The sequence below is a fragment of the Eriocheir sinensis genome, chromosome 12 (genome assembly GCF_024679095.1).
Source record: "Eriocheir sinensis breed Jianghai 21 chromosome 12, ASM2467909v1, whole genome shotgun sequence".
In the NCBI taxonomy this organism is placed as follows: domain Eukaryota; kingdom Metazoa; phylum Arthropoda; class Malacostraca; order Decapoda; family Varunidae; genus Eriocheir; species Eriocheir sinensis.
Window position 1 is genome coordinate 15,295,627 of NC_066520.1, and position 15,945 is coordinate 15,311,571.

Sequence of the window (15,945 nt, forward strand, 5' to 3'; positions counted from 1 at the left end):
TCCTCTTTGCCCGTCACTGAGCTGCTTGATGTTATTGTTGTTGTTGTTGGTGGTGGTGGTGGTGATGGTGGTGATAAGTGTTGCTGTTGGCGTTGTTTTTGTTGTTGTTGTTGTTGTTGTTGTTGGTGGTGGTGGTGGTGCAGGTGTTTGTGCAGGTGGTAGCGGTGTTGATGACTTCGCGTTAGTGATGATGGTGGTGGTGTTAGTGGCAGTGGTGGTTGTGGTAGTGCTGGTGCTTGTGGGAGTGGTGGTGGTGTTAGTGGTGGTGGTGTTAGTGGTGGTGATGGTGGTGGTGCTAATCGGTTTGGTGAGAGTGTTTTGGTGAAGGTGATTCCTTTGATGTTTGATTTATTGTTTGTCTTTTTTGCTTATTATTTCTATTCTCATCACTGTATTTATTTTCATCATTAGCACCATACTCTTCATAACAAACAGTTCCATCACCATATTTTTCCCATCCCGTTTTAGCGACACTCACATATCGCCTGGTAATTACGGTGCAAAATTTATGTTCTTCATCGTTAAAGAAATTTGTGAGCTTAGCCTTAGTTGCATTGGCTTTAAATTAATGATAAAAAAAAAAAACTAATTCAAATCCTATAATACAATAAAATCTTGGTGTGAGTGTGTGTGTGTGTGGGGGGGGGGGGGGGATGAAATGTGTGTGTATGTGTGTGTGTTGGGGGAGGGGAGAAATGTGTGTGTATGTGTGTGTGTGTGGGGGGGGGGGGGGTGAAACGTGTGTGTGTGTGTGTGTGTGTGTGTGTGTGTGTGTGTGCCAGGCGTGCTGCTGAGGGGCGCCACACTACTCCTCCAGGGGCCGCCACACACCCAGGCGTTGAGGGAGACACACGCCGCTGACCTGCCGGGGCGGAAAGACGAGACACATAAAACACCGCACATGTTATAGTCCTCTTCACATTAATCTACCTTACTATTTGTTGATGCACATTACCTGGTTTTATCACCTGCACCGACTTCAATGTAATGGTTCACTCCAGTTCGTAATGTAGACAACTCGTGGTAATATTTCCTACACGAACTTAAGACACAACGTTTTGCATACACACAACCCTCCCCCCCCCCACACCCACACCCACCCACACCCACACACACAAACACCCACACACACACCCACACCCACACACTCCCACACACTACAGTACACAGGCGCAAAGGATTCTCAGTGGACACCATAAACTCCGTCGGGCGCTGCGTTCCGGAGAAATCTCGTTAACATTCTTTTAAGAACGACGCGACACTGTTAAGGTAATTGGAATTCTCTCCGTCGTCCTTATTCTTTACCTTTTTATTTTTGGTTATTCACATTTGGGATTCTATTTTTGTTTTATATTATATGTTTATAATATTAACTGAACAAATGTTTTCACCAATATTTCCTATTTTTTTATTACTCATTAGTGACACATGGAACGAAAAGTAATAATTGCATCTTTGATCAAATGAAAAAGATAATAATATTTAAAACAAATATTAAAAATAATAACGGCGTTTCCTCACATGTGTAATCGTTCCATAAAAGAGCAAAAAACCTCGGTATTCATTGTCAGTCGATTAATTTTCGCACCACCTGGAGCAGCCCATTTTTACCTCAAACTTTTGTAACAGAAGGAATCTTTACAAAATCTGTGAAGTACAGAAACGGAAAGTTAAAGTGAATGAAGCAGCAAATTTAGACAATGACTATCTTCGAAAGGAACTACTACTATTTTTGCTGCTGCTACTACTACTACTACTACTACTACTACTACTAATAATAATAATAATAATAATAATAATATTACTATTACTATTACTATAACTATTTTTATTTATATTACTATTACTATTACTACTATTGCTACTACTACTACCACTACTACTACTACCACTACTATTACTATTACTATTACTATTTCTACTACTACTACTACTACTACTACTACTACTACTACTACTACTACTACATTAAGATAAAATAAAAAAATGAAGGTTGAAGATCTCGAATTTAATTACAGTAACCCCCAACTTTAAACACAACCATTAAGGGCAAACCGAGCTTTCATCGTATTATGTGACAATGATTTTAAAAGCTTTGGACACCTTTAGAGGCGTTGCTGCACCTTGCGTGATTAGCCCCTGAGGCACCGGATCAACCTGCCAATGGGCGATCTGGGAGACCAACGAGACCTGGCTTACATCGATCCTTGGTCAGGTAAATAAACGGAGAGTCGGGTCCAGCGCTCCTGACTCCGTGTCGTGGGTCTCTGCCGCATACAAACCGACAAACGAAAATAAAAAGACGCTCTAACATTACATTATATTAACCGGCCAGTCTGTTTCTATCTCTTTGGTCCTGTGAATTCATACTAGTGTCCCTCTACAACACACACACACACACACACACACACACACACACACACACACACTGTACTGATAGTGTCCTGACGTGCCGGGTGGTCACACGTTGCCGCTCGGCGTGGCCCACGAAGCCAGTGTCCATAAACCACACGGACGGGGCCGCTTCCACAAACTATTCCGGACAACGATTTTGTGTCACCGTGAAATAAGTAGTGAACGGAAGCCACGCCACATAACTCTCTCAGAAATCGCCTATATCGTTACCGGGACGAGGCCAGCATGTAAACAACGAGGCATCAATTAGCTGTGAGTTACCCCAGCGTGGCTCATTTCACACGCTGCTAAAGTGGAAAACTCCATCATAAAGCTTCGTGCTATATGAACTGTCTCTGACCCCTGAGTCCATGGCTTAATAAGATTACCTGTTGAGTGTAAGCAAATGTGGGCGACTGCTTGACCTAAAAACACCTGGATTTAGATATACAAAGATAATGACGCTATGTTTGAGATTTTTAGTGTGATGACAGCGAGTTAATTCATGGGGAAGCAGTACGGTGCAGTGCATGCGTGAGTTTGTAGGTCATTATATGTAATTTTCTATTGATGTGTGTGTGTGTGTGTGTGTCTCTCTCTCTCTCTCTCTCTCTCTCTCTCTCTCTCTCTCTCTCTCTCTCTCTCTCTGACACACATAAAACACAAAATTACCACACACACACACACACACACACACACACACACACACACACACACACACACACACACACACACACACACACACACACACACACGCACGCACACACACACACACACACACACACACACACACACACACACACACACACACACACACACACACACACATACACACACAAACACAATTTGCTAAGCACAGCAGAAGTGAATTATGTCTGTGAGCCGTCCACTTTCTCCGGCAGGCAGTTCATCTGAAAGTAAAACACACACACACACACACACACACACACACACACACACACACACACACACACACACACACACACACACACACACACACAAATTGTCCTTTATGGCAGCATTTATGTAACTCTCCGCTGCTGGCACTGTCCGAGCATGAGTGGAGTGCCCTGACCCATCCGCCCTTTATTTTAGCCTCCGAGCAACACGTTCTCCGTCATCCAGCGACATGGGATTGGCTGCGCACGGCTGGCCATATCTGTTGCATGTTGTTTCAGAATGGGGCACGGCTGGTCCGATATTCACGGCACTAAGGAACATTTTTATTGATGTATTTAATGTTTCAGCTTTTCCTACCTCTAATTATGTTGCATCAATGATATTTCCTGGCCAAGTTCCTCTCATGTTGTAGAAGAATTATATTTTTTGTTGCGTGTGGAGACAATGAAATTATAGCCACCTAGTCATTAATTAATACATTTTAACATGAGAGTTGCAGCAGATTTATATGGCATCATGATTACTTTTTGCTCGTAGGACACTGAACGCCGTATCTTCGAAGTATGAACTGTATGATATTAAAATTTTTACACGTAGCATTTCTGAAAACGTAAAGCTGCATATACAGAGAACGATAACGCATTAGCTTCGCCTCACACGAAGGTATTCAGGAGAAGCATCGGTGTTTATTACGCAAGGAGGTGAGCGCGTTATGCATGCATGAAACGGCTTCTTAAGTGCGCCTTCACGAACAGCGTCAGACAGCCTGGCGCGATACAGTCGACCATGGAAATGAAAACGAAACCCGCTTGGAAGGAGACCGAGATTGTTTGTTTACTTCCTGAATTGATCGTTTTTAACTCTACTCAAATTCTTGGTTTGTGACGATTTTTTCCCAAGATGTATAAGTCTTCTTCAACACATCAACTTCACCTCTCTAGCACAGTGTTGTTTCTCCTACCAAAAGGATTTATTTTTATTTTCAACGTAACCTAACTTCTCTCAATGTCACCAACCATCAGCACCCATCAACACCACCACCACCAAACTGCACTCCAGATCGTCTTCGTCCACAAGTCTTCATCGATTCTCTCCTTTCAAACATTATACAACCAAGTGATCATATATCCGTCACGCTTCTCCTCTCTTCAATGTCTCTATAGCCTTTACCTCTATCTCATCTCCCTCTGCATCCTCCTCTAAAATTAACTTCACACTATCCCTAAAACCAACTCCCCGGTTATATAACCTAACTTTTTCTTCCTTACGTTCCCTTAACCCCACCCCTCCTCAATCCCCCTCCTTCCTCACGTAGCACATAACCCTAATCTCCCCAAATCCCCTTCAAAAGTTGGTCTAAGCCTGCCCCGTCACCAGATCTTGTTACCCTCTTCAACCCTCGTCCCTCCTACAGACTGCCACCCTTTGCACTTTCATAGCCGTTTGCGCATCCTGTTATGACTTCGGCGAACTCTTCCCAACATGTTTACAGTGCGTTGCCTCCTCACCGGGTTCTTTAAAACGTGTCCTCAACGCTGACAACTCTCTCCCCGTCTCTCTCTGCCTCTCTCCTCTCCCCCCATCACACACAAAGCCGAACCTTCCCTCCCGCAGGTCAACACACGGTGAATGAGACTCGCCGTGTGTCGCAATAAAGCCTGCGCCGCCGCCTCTCGCCCAGGTAAACAAAGCCTTCGTCCCTGTCGCCACCCGTCATCGCCCCGCAGCTACACCTCACCTCGCCCGCCCGCCCGCTGCCTCCATGATCGGGGCACTCCGCTTTGCATCACCATTTTTTTTTATTCATCATGCAATTGCTCGTTCCCTCTCTCGTTCACCGTTATCCTTTTGTCAATACGGCTTTCATTTTTTTTAGTGCAACACGTTTGTTTACGCCTGTTTGTTTGCACCCGTTTGTGAAGTTTGAGTGATTCGTGGATGTTGACCTACTCGCTAACCAATTCAATCCCTTATATGCAAATACAGAATGCTGAAGTATACCAATAATACATATAACAACTCCGAATGCCTCTTAAGTTTGAGAAATACAGTTAAGTGAATGATAAATGGCTTTGAATTATATCTTTCTGATGTGTGTGGGCTTCGGTATAGATATTTATCACATCTTTTTGCTACGGTTAGTATTCTTAGGGGGAAAAAGGTGTATGAGGGTACTGGCTGAAGATACCGAGTCCAGCACGTGATCAGACCGTAGGTGAATTATGCACACACACACACACACACACACACACACACACACACACACACACACACGCACACGCACACCTACACCCACACCAACCCACCCACCCACCCACCCACACCCACACCCACACCCACACATGCACTCACTTCAATGCAATATTTCATGCCTCTGAAGCCTGTTTGCATATCTTCTGATCATTCAGCCACAATATCTCCATGCACGGTACCCTCATGCTATCGTTTCGGGCATCGCCGTTAACAAATGTTGCCGATTTTTCATCTAACTGAGACTCGTACCTATTCCCCCCTACCCCACCAACCCAGACACCCCCCCTCCCCACACACACAATAGTCCCGCCTCGACCTGACATGCACAATCTCAGCAATAACCACAAATCAAACAAATGGACGCGATAGCACAGAGCCGCCGTACATTACCTTCCCCTTTTTGTGTCCCTTTGCTATTTGACCAAAAAATTATAAACCACTCGACTTTTCAAATGACACCTTACTTTTTATTGTTTTATGCAGCATGACAAAGCCACTTATGATCTTTTATTGATTTAATCCGAATAAAAAGGTGAGAAGCTGAAAAAAATAACAATATGCGTTTGTGTGTTTATTGATATATCGCAAAGAGCAGCGGTTTATTTTCCGAAAGACGCGTTACGTTTAGACTCCCATAAGTAACAAATATTTACGGGCCGGACAGAGTTGGAACTAACATTTATTTGCCAACTAGCGATACCTCGGAAATACTGCAATTACGTGTTTCATTACCTGGCCGTCAACTGACCCACACTGGCGGATCGGTGGAAACTTTTTTATTTTTATTTTGCTTGTGTGTGTGTGATCCGCTAATCCGGGTGAGTAAACGTGTGCATGAACTGTTCCGGTGCGGCGCGGTCACTGAACACAGCTTCAAAGTTATGTTATTTTTTCGATACCAAGCGTGTTTTGATAAATAAACACACCGAAGAACATGTAGATTATATAATTAATGATGACAGCAATTCATTATTTTTTCTACTCACTATAAAATACTACTTAACCCGGTAGCAGCGACGTACCAAATTTGTGCCATGATTTAAACCACCAAAAATAGATGATACATAAACTGATCAGAAATGCTTTGATATGTGTTATGAAATGGTTTGTGTGAGTGATGATTTTTCTCATTTTTCTCGCTTAGAGGGACCATTAAGAAACATGATCCCTGCTGCTACCGGGTTGAATGTATTTTATTATGGCTAACACTTTTCACCTCATATTCTATTGTATTTGATTGGGAAGCATTCCAGTGTTCAGAGCAACGTAGGGAATAGAAAGAATTAGTAGAGATCTGTTTTTGTTGGGCAGGGGATCAATAATAGGACATGAAAGGAGAGTGAAAACGAAAATACGCTTGAAGGATATCAATAAATACCGTTTTCCACATTAGATACATTGGACTGAAAGAATCTGGAAAATGAGATCGTCCAGTCGAAAACCTTAAATTTTGAGTTAGAAGCAAAATTTTACTAACTGAGACTCAAGAGATCGGACCCCACTAGCGTATTTAGTTGGTTTTCTAAATATCATAGCTAGGTAAATACAGACACACACATAAACACAAACACAAATAAACAAATTCCTGATAAATCTCCGGATAGCTTCCTTCATGATTAATTTCCTCACCTCCTTATTATTAGACCATCATCACCGCTACCATCACCATCACCCAACGCACTTTCGAGCATATCCCATCAAAACCTTCACCACATACCGGCCACATACCACGCCCCGTAGCTCCTGTGATCCTCGCTCTTGCCTACGACACATAAAGAATCCCAAGTCTCCTTAAGTGTGGCCCTCTCCCTTCACTCACGTTGAAACTTTCGCGAGTAAAGCTTGGGAAGGTAATGCCCCGAGAACCTTACGGCCAGGACTGTTGTCACTCGTCATGCCAAAGTTGTAATCGGTGGCTGAAAGTTTGGACTGAAAGACTTCACAAAAAATATATTACCATTCGATAAAAATCTCACCTATACGTTTGCTACTTTTCTTTCTACGTTTTTTCCCTGTTTGAGCATTATAACCCGTTCCAGGATAAGTGTTAGGAGGTCAAAACGAAATAAAAAACGAACAAGAGACACGTGATGATTCAGGCGCCGTACAAACCCTCCCCAGAAACCAACGCCTGAGACAGATGATCTACGCTAACCTTAATTAAACCGGTAACTGTAATACACCTTCCATCCGACGTACGAGGATTGTTATGACTAGGGACCCCGTGTATATAGAACCTTCCCCACAAACCAACACCCACACACACACACACACACATATACACACTAGACGTACCTACCTTAGCGTGCTCCAGGCTGCTACGTGAGGCACAGCACCCACCGCCACGCCACCGCCACCAGCAGGAAGGACAGTACCCTCCCCCCACTGCCTAAAGGAAGGACTCGCCGCGCCCCGCTCAGGCCGCCTTGGTGCACCGCCGCCCGCAGCTCATCTACTGCAGCGACAAGGAGAGGAGGCGTGAACACTCGTTAGCCTTGCATCAACACTAACTCTGTCTTTTGTCTGTCTATATGTGTGTGTGTATTTTTGTGTCAGTTTGTCTTTCTGTCTCTATGTCTGTCTTTCTGCATCTCTGTCTGTCTGCCTCTACATTAACTCCCTTTTTTGTTTTTGTGTTTCTGTGTGAGTATGTGTCTGTCTTTCTGTCTGTCTCTGTCTCTAGATCGATTCCCTTTCTGTCTTTGTCTGTGTGTGTTTGTGTGAATGTGTGTCTCTGTCTTTCTGTCCCTGTTTTTTGTCCTTGTCTGTCTGTCTCTCACAAAAACACACACACCTACTCACACCCACACCCACGTTCACACAGAAGCACTACCAAAGCGAAACTTCACACAAAAGGAAACACACCAAAAAACAAGCAAACATCTATGCGTGGCGTCAATTAGAAGCCTCTCATCTGGTCGTGAATTATTAGGTGATGATCTAATTACTACTTCATGAGGTGCCATTAACCTGCGACCGTTTATTATACCACCGTTCAACGACCGTCCACATATACGCAATTACTGTAACGTTTGGATTCCACGCGAATATATGCATCTGCGTGTGTGTGTTTGTGTGCGTGTGTATGTGTGTTTTCATCGATATACTGACCCTAATTATAACGGTCGATGGATAAAATTACATCACAGTCAGCTTATAAACAATCAATAGTGTTTGAAAGAGGTTAGAGTGAGAGGTGTGATCCGGTCAACCCTCCAGACTTTGTGCTATATTGAGTCTTTGGCCTAGAGCACAAAGAAGGAAGGTGGGGCAAGGAGGAAATGTAAGCTCCTGTTCTATTTTTGCTTAAGGAATGCTGTTACCGTGGACTCTCTCCTCTCTTCTCTCTACTCTCTTCTTTTCTTTTCTTTTCATTTCATTCTTTTCATTTCTTGTAATTTCTTTGCTTTTTCTTATTCTTCTCTTCTCTTCTCTTCTCTTCTCTTCTCTTCTCTTCTCTTCTCTTCTCTTCTCTCTTCTCTTCTCTTCTCTTCTCTTCTCTTCTCTTCTCTTCTCTCTCTCTCTCTCTCTCTCTCTCTCTCTCTCTCTCTCTCTCTCTCTCTCTCTCTCTTTTCCTATTTCGCCCTTGAGCTACTTCCTTTGCCGCAAAAAGGAAATTGAAGAACGATAGGGTAAGGCCTGTCCCCTTCCTTGCCGACCTGAGAGGGAGGACCTTTCTGAGTGGTCTGAAACCTTTGCTGGGCCGTCGAGGTAATTAATCTGACACAGCTGGGAAGGGCGTGTCCGGAGGGTGAGACACGTTGCTGCTCTCCCTCCTACAATAACTTCACGCTCCACACGATGCTGCCGCAGTGCTTCATGACGAGCCCACAAGATCGTTAAAGCGCAGCAGCAGGAACAACAATGTGTGAAATATGGTTTTGTTTTGGTTTGCCCTTGACTACCTCCTTTGCCTCCTTTGTAAACGAAAGTGAGTCTAGCGAAATGGGTCGTCAATTATAACTTAAACACTACATGCCGGGAATACACGAATCCACTCTACCGCACTTTACATTTGAGAGAAGACAACACGCTTTTCATTGCAGAACGTCTGGAATACACGTCAACAGCAGTGATTCTCTCGTGTAGCTTTAATGTTTCAGGCATGTGTGGGCCAAATCCTTTCTGAAATGATTCTGGTTAGCCTTGTTGAATCCTCGTTAGCAGCACATACTTAATATCGTCACTTCCCTTCTTATTATTTATCATTTCAGTCAAATTTATCATCATCGTCATTCATATAATCATCGAAATCATCCTCTTCATCATTCTTGTTGTGGTCGTTATCATTGTTGCCGCTGTCAGTATTTCCCTTATGCAAATTTCTCACACACGCTGCTCGGACAAAGGAACACAATAACGACGCCCCAAATAACAGACACACAAAGTTTCATTAGGCAACATGAAAGCTTCAGGGGTGAGGTGCAGCTTGAGGCGAGGAACAAAATACATGATGGATGCTGCCCAATAAACAACCTTTTTTTGGCTAACACACACACACATAACGCACACGAGAGCGAGAGCAAGAGCAAGAGCGAGAGCGAGAGCGAGAGCGAGAGCGAGCGAGCGAGAGAGAGAGAGAGAGAGAGAGAGAGAGAGAGAGAGAGAGAGAGAGAATCGTTTACCCCTTGTTTTCAGCTGATAAAAGGGAAATTGAACCTAATGGGAGAGATGAAGAACGAGGTGTATTTATGTAGCAAGTGAGAGGTGAGAAAGAAAGAGCGAGAGTGTGTGAGAGTGTGAGAACTGACAGGGAGACGAGTGAGAAGGGTGACAAGGGTGAGGAGGTAGAATAAACTAATACGGAGGAGGGAAAAGAAAGAGGTAACTGGAAGGGGAAGGATTCACAGCGCCTCCGAAAGATATCAGAGAATAACGAGAACTACAGTAACACGAGAGACTGAAAGGAAAGTCGACCAGTTAATTAAAGGTGGAGTGAAGCTTCGAACATTTCAAGGATAAAAATGGCAGAACAGAGATTATGACGGAAGGATAATAAGAGATAAATGGAACTTGAATGACTTTGAGATCCGGTGAAAAATTATGTACTGCGGAAGGTAGGCTGGAGGAAGGAAAGCGAGATGTAGACGTTAAATATGAAGGTTACAAGGAATATAAACGTTCAGGAAACCAAGTGAACAGACAGCTTTATACAAGATCCGGAGGAAGAGTAAGAAATTAAAGTGAGAAATAAAAGGGAAATACCGAATCACAAACATACTGAAGAATACGTAGAGAAAGCCACCGGAGTCATGTTACCGGAGGATAGAGGAAGAAAAAAATAGGAGGGGTCATGAATGGGAGGGGAAGGAGTGGTGACAGAAGGGGAGGAGTGAGGTAGAAAGGAAAGACAGTGCGAGGAAAGGGAACGGTAAGGCACAAAGGGAAGGGAAAGGGAGGTAAGGGGAATAAGGAAAAGACAAATTGGCTGAGAGGGAGGAAGTGAAACGAAGAGGGGAGGCTGAAAGGACGGAGGAGGATGCGAGGAAAGATTCAAAGTGTGAGGGAGGAAAGTGAAAACGATGGTGTAAGGGAGTGTAAGGAAAGATTGAGAGTATGTCGAGGGGAAGGAGGTTTGAGGAAAAAGGGAGACTATGCGAGGGAGGAGAGGAGAAGGCGTAACGGTTGAGGAACTAGACCATGAAGAAAGAGAGTGTGAGGGAGAAGAGGAAGAGTGAGTAGGGCGTGAGTGAGAGTAATGTATGGGGGAGATGAGGGAGCGTGAGGGAGAGGAAAGGTAATTTGGAGGAGGTAGGAGTGTGGATGGCAAGAGAATCTAAAGTAGAGGAGGAAGTGAGGAGACGATTGAGTGCGAGTGAGAAGAGGGAGTGAGGGAGGGAGGCAGCGGGAGGGAGGGCGTCGCTGACCTGTGCTGACGTGGACAGTGACGGCGGCGGTGGGCGCGTTGACGGGCACGCATGTGTAGTTTCCCGAGTCACTCTCCCGCACCGACGACATCCGCAGCCTCGAGGTGGTCTGCTGGCCCGCCTTCTCCACCTGGCAGGGGGAGGAGGGAGCGAGGAGGTGGGGGAGGGGGGGTTGTGGTGGTGGTGGTGGCTTGTTTTAATGATGACCCTGATGATGGTGGTGGTGAAACTATTGCTTTTCGTTTAATGTTTTAAAACGAATATGATTTGATTGCAAATTTTGCAGATTAACATACAAAGAGAAACCATTATGTGTAACGAAAAAAAAAAAATTCTGTGTAATAACAATTTATACTGTGCCCCGCCGTCTCGACTTACCTCCAGGGAGATGCCGCCCCTCGGGGAGTCGTAGTCCAGCACCTCGTTGTCGCGGTACCAGAAGACGGCGGAGGGCGGGGCGCGGGTGTGGGTGACGACGCACTCCAGGGTCAGCGACGACCCCGCCTGCAGGAACCTGGTGCCGCCACCCACGATGTGCGTCCCGAACTCACCTGCTCGAGGCCAACAAGACTCGATAACGTGCGGCAGACTCGGAGGCATTTAGAAAGACTTACTGACACGGACCCGCTGACACCCAGAGCCCTGACGTAAATGAACCGAGGCTGTTTGGCCATTAAAGAGGATTTATACGCGCCAGACTGATCCCAGACTACGTAACTTGGCTTAAGTTTTAATACCCGCTGAAAGTTTTGTAAACAAAGACCAACTTTACAAAGCTTACATAATATACCAAAGAAAATGCTGGCGCGACTGTACTACTTGGCCGAGCATTCCAAAACAGTACTGCTTGAAGTAAAAAGAAACCTAGAATACACACACACACAAACACACACACACACACACACACACACACACACACACACACACACACACACACACACACACACACACACACACACACACACACACACACACACACACACACACACACACACACACACACACACACACACACACACACACACACACACACACACACACACAATTACTATTTTGGAATAATGACGAACGAAAGGGTCACCCACCTTGCTCCTTGATAGTGGCCGGCATCTTGTACAGCTGTCCGTCCAGGAACCGCTTGTCTGTGGAGGAAAGATCTTACGTGACACAAAGAAAGTGAAGGGTGCTACCTTGGCGATAAATATTATGAAGGTAAGCTGCAACACAATACCTTGCACTTCGACTGCCTTGGTTTGCAATATTGAAGATAATCATCCTGACATGTACAAGATCGGAGCGTTTTAAATAAATGGAAGTGGCTCTTGTGCTCATCAAGGCCTGCCGATTAACACCCACAGACGAGGAGGAGCCTGTGGGGGCGGCGTGTCAAGTCTCAGCACATCTCCATACAGTTCTTTATCTCAACACACGTGGCCTCTGTGAGCCAGCGAGCAGGGAGAATCTCTTACAATAAATACATTTAATATATCACTACTATTCATCTTGACATAAAAGTAGAGTTACGGAATTGACTAATACCAAACAGCCAATTTGCATGTGGAAACACTGAGAAGTAAGTCTGTGGAGGAAGAATGACATTGGTAAGGTCACATTTTGCCTCTAGCCGTGAAGCCTTGCAGTGCCGATTGAACTCTTGGATAAAGTTTTGCCACTCATTATGCACCCTGGCCTGTGACTCTTGGCTTTGGCATTTCTTATTTTTATTTTCAATTCAAAAACTTTAAACCTTGACATTCAGCGCACATTATTTTAATTTGTCAAATGAAAAAAAGTAATTCCCGAAATTTCCAGGCCGTGTTTTTAAGTGTAGCAGCGGGCAAAGGCTCCGCCGCGCCCCTACAAATTTGAATAAAAGTGATTAAGGAATGAGTGATCTTGAAAGTAATATTCTACGGGGCAGGAAAAAATATAAATTATGCGCATGAATAAATAATTGGCTAAACAAATAAAATCTGAACAATTAGATGTAGATGAGCACACCTGGGGCCGTCCAAAGTTTACATTAATATGTATCAAAAGTATTTACAGAACATGGGCGCAAAAAAAAAAAAAAAGGAAAAATTACCGACAAGTGACACAAAAAAAGGATGAAAATATTTTGTTGGGACTCATAACGCGCTTGAACTTATGTGAAGGGTTTAATTAGTCGGTGCCAACCTGTGCCAGGGTGCCAATGTTAAAGATGATGATATTTGTCGCTCATGGAAGTGCACGGTGTTCACATGTTTGCGGCGGCGATGAGAGTTACTATAATAGTTAATAGTAGTTAATGGACAGCATAGCGATGCCTCTCGACCCCTAGATGACAGTAAAATATTGTTCACTAAAGTAGATAAGACGAATTGTGGAAAATATGAATATTATCCCTGTGTAAAAACCAACTCGGCGATGGTTGTTGTTTGCATGGGCAGGAAGTTCAGTGAAAAAAAACTTTGGCAAAGAGAAAGATTCGCTTTGTTCCTGTGGCACGATTGTTGTTACTGTTGTAGTTGCTGTTGCTGCTTTTGCTCCTGCTGCTGCTTCTGTTTCTGATTTTTCGTTGTTAGTGCTTCTGTTGCTTCCGGTGCTGCAGCTATTATTGCTGATGATGATAATCTACTCACCCAAATCGGCTTGCATGACGTCGCCGGCAGACTAATGTCCCTCATGGAACAACACACACACACGCACACGCACACGCATACGCACACGCACACGCACACACACACACACACACACACACACACACATGGTATTATAACTCGTATAACAAGTTACATGGTCATAAACAGCCGGGGATTGAATTTTGGATCATGAGGTACATGTGTTGCAAGAACAAATTGCAATTAAAATACTTAATTCATATGCACCGAAATAAATGCAAACAGTCGTTGGATATTGATAAAAATATGTTGATGTTAGTGTGTGGGCGTCGGCGCGCGTACGTGTCTAGACAAATGCGATTTCATTCGTTCTTTTATCACGATTATAAAGACATCAGTGTTTTTTCCAGGTTCATATGATTATTGAAACATTCTCAGCATTGAAAATATAAATCGTCCGTTTTATATGAGGCGGTGTGAGATTGTTTTCCAAAGCACACTTCCACTGCCTGGCAACGATGAGGAAAAAATGTGCGAGGACCTCAACTCAGCAGTGTGTGTGTGTGTGTGTGTATGTGTGTGTGTGTGTGTGTGTGTGTGTGTGTGTGTGTGTGTGTGTGTGTGTGTGTGAGAGAGAGAGAGAGAGAGAGAGAGAGAGAGAGAGAGAGAGAGAGAGAGAGAGAGAGAGAGAGAGAGAGAGAGAGAGAGAGAGAGAGAGAGATAGAGAGAGAGAGAGAGAGAGAGAGAGAGAGAGAGAGAGAGAGAGAGAGAGAGAGAGAGAGAGAGAGAGAGAGAGAGAGAGAGAGAGAGAGAGAGAGAGAGAGAGAGAGAGAGAGAGAGAGAGAGAGAGAGAGAGAGAGAGAGAGAGAGAGAGAGAGAGAGAGAATGGGACACCTGTGCTACCACCTTGCGGCTCTCCCGGAACGAATGGTAGTTCTCTTATATGAAATCAAAGAGCAGGAACACAAACTGAGATACTACCATTTTGTTCCTTCATGACAGGTGCTTCATATCCGCAAGCATTCAGTGTTTGATTAAATACATATTCATATTATGCCGCATTAATAAATTCATTAATCAAACTTTTAGAAGACGAAAACAGGAACACTAATTCTGAGCTCAAGACATTATGCCGTCAGTGAGTCGAAATGATAGCCTTTCCTTCCTTTCCTTTCCTTCGTCTCATCTGTTGTAAGCGTTGCCTGTACCCCTAGAATCCTCCCCTCCTCGCTAGCACACCCTCACCCAAGCCAGTGATTTAATTCAGGGGCGAGTAATCGAGTTAGTTACGCAACGGTCCTGTGATCTGAGTTACCATGTCCACCGCCCAAAGACTCGACTAAATGACGGGCTGACAAATGGCCAAAAATTTCCTCATTGCAGATCAGTTTGAGGATTCCTAAATGACGCAATATGCTATCCGTGCAATTTGGTGTCGTTTATTTGTTTTGATGCAATGACTTTTGGGGGCAAGTGTAAAGTCAGACAGAATTCTTAAGTAACGGATGAGTAAACTGACGACCTCTTTGCTCTTAACATCCTTATAAGTGACGTGTTAGCTTACATACATTAACATAGACTTTTGTCACTCTTTCAGGATAGTCGGTGGTGGAACGCTTAGTTAAATCTCTACTTTGTTTCCGTCGATATTACTTTGTGTTTCCTATCTAACATATCTTCTTCTCCTAATATTTATTGTTATTACTTTTTACTATTTATTACTGTTATTACCGGTATTCTAATTATCACCCACCCACCCACCCACACACACACACACACTTTGGCCATCGTGGCTGAATAATGAGTTGCGGGATGGGAGCATTTCTTCTGCCTCCGAGATAAGAGACACAACCTAAGTAAATAAAAAGTCCGGGAAAAGCATCTCGCGTTTGGGCAAGTCCGGGTCTGTGTTGCTTCAGTCCATCCAC

At 44.1% G+C, this 15,945-nt stretch overlaps 1 protein-coding gene across 2 annotated transcripts in view; it reads right to left on the minus strand.

Moving 5' to 3' along the window:
• Window positions 1-666: 666 nt before the first annotated feature.
• The window catches only part of LOC126997483 (myotilin-like), a 196,446-nt gene continuing 181,167 nt past the window's right edge, over window positions 667-15,945 (minus strand). Inside the window, exons 5-9 of one of the 2 annotated variants that reach the window (XM_050858587.1) lie at window positions 12,500-12,556; window positions 11,793-11,965; window positions 11,415-11,544; window positions 7,847-7,999; window positions 667-862 (exon numbers count right to left, since the gene is read on the minus strand). In XM_050858587.1, coding sequence (XP_050714544.1) covers window positions 7,866-7,999; window positions 11,415-11,544; window positions 11,793-11,965; window positions 12,500-12,556 — 494 coding nt within the window. In that variant the 3' untranslated portion in view covers window positions 667-862; window positions 7,847-7,865. Of the gene's footprint in view, window positions 863-7,846; window positions 8,003-11,414; window positions 11,545-11,792; window positions 11,966-12,499; window positions 12,557-15,945 lie in introns of both variants that reach the window. The other variant, XM_050858586.1, reaches the window with a different exon arrangement.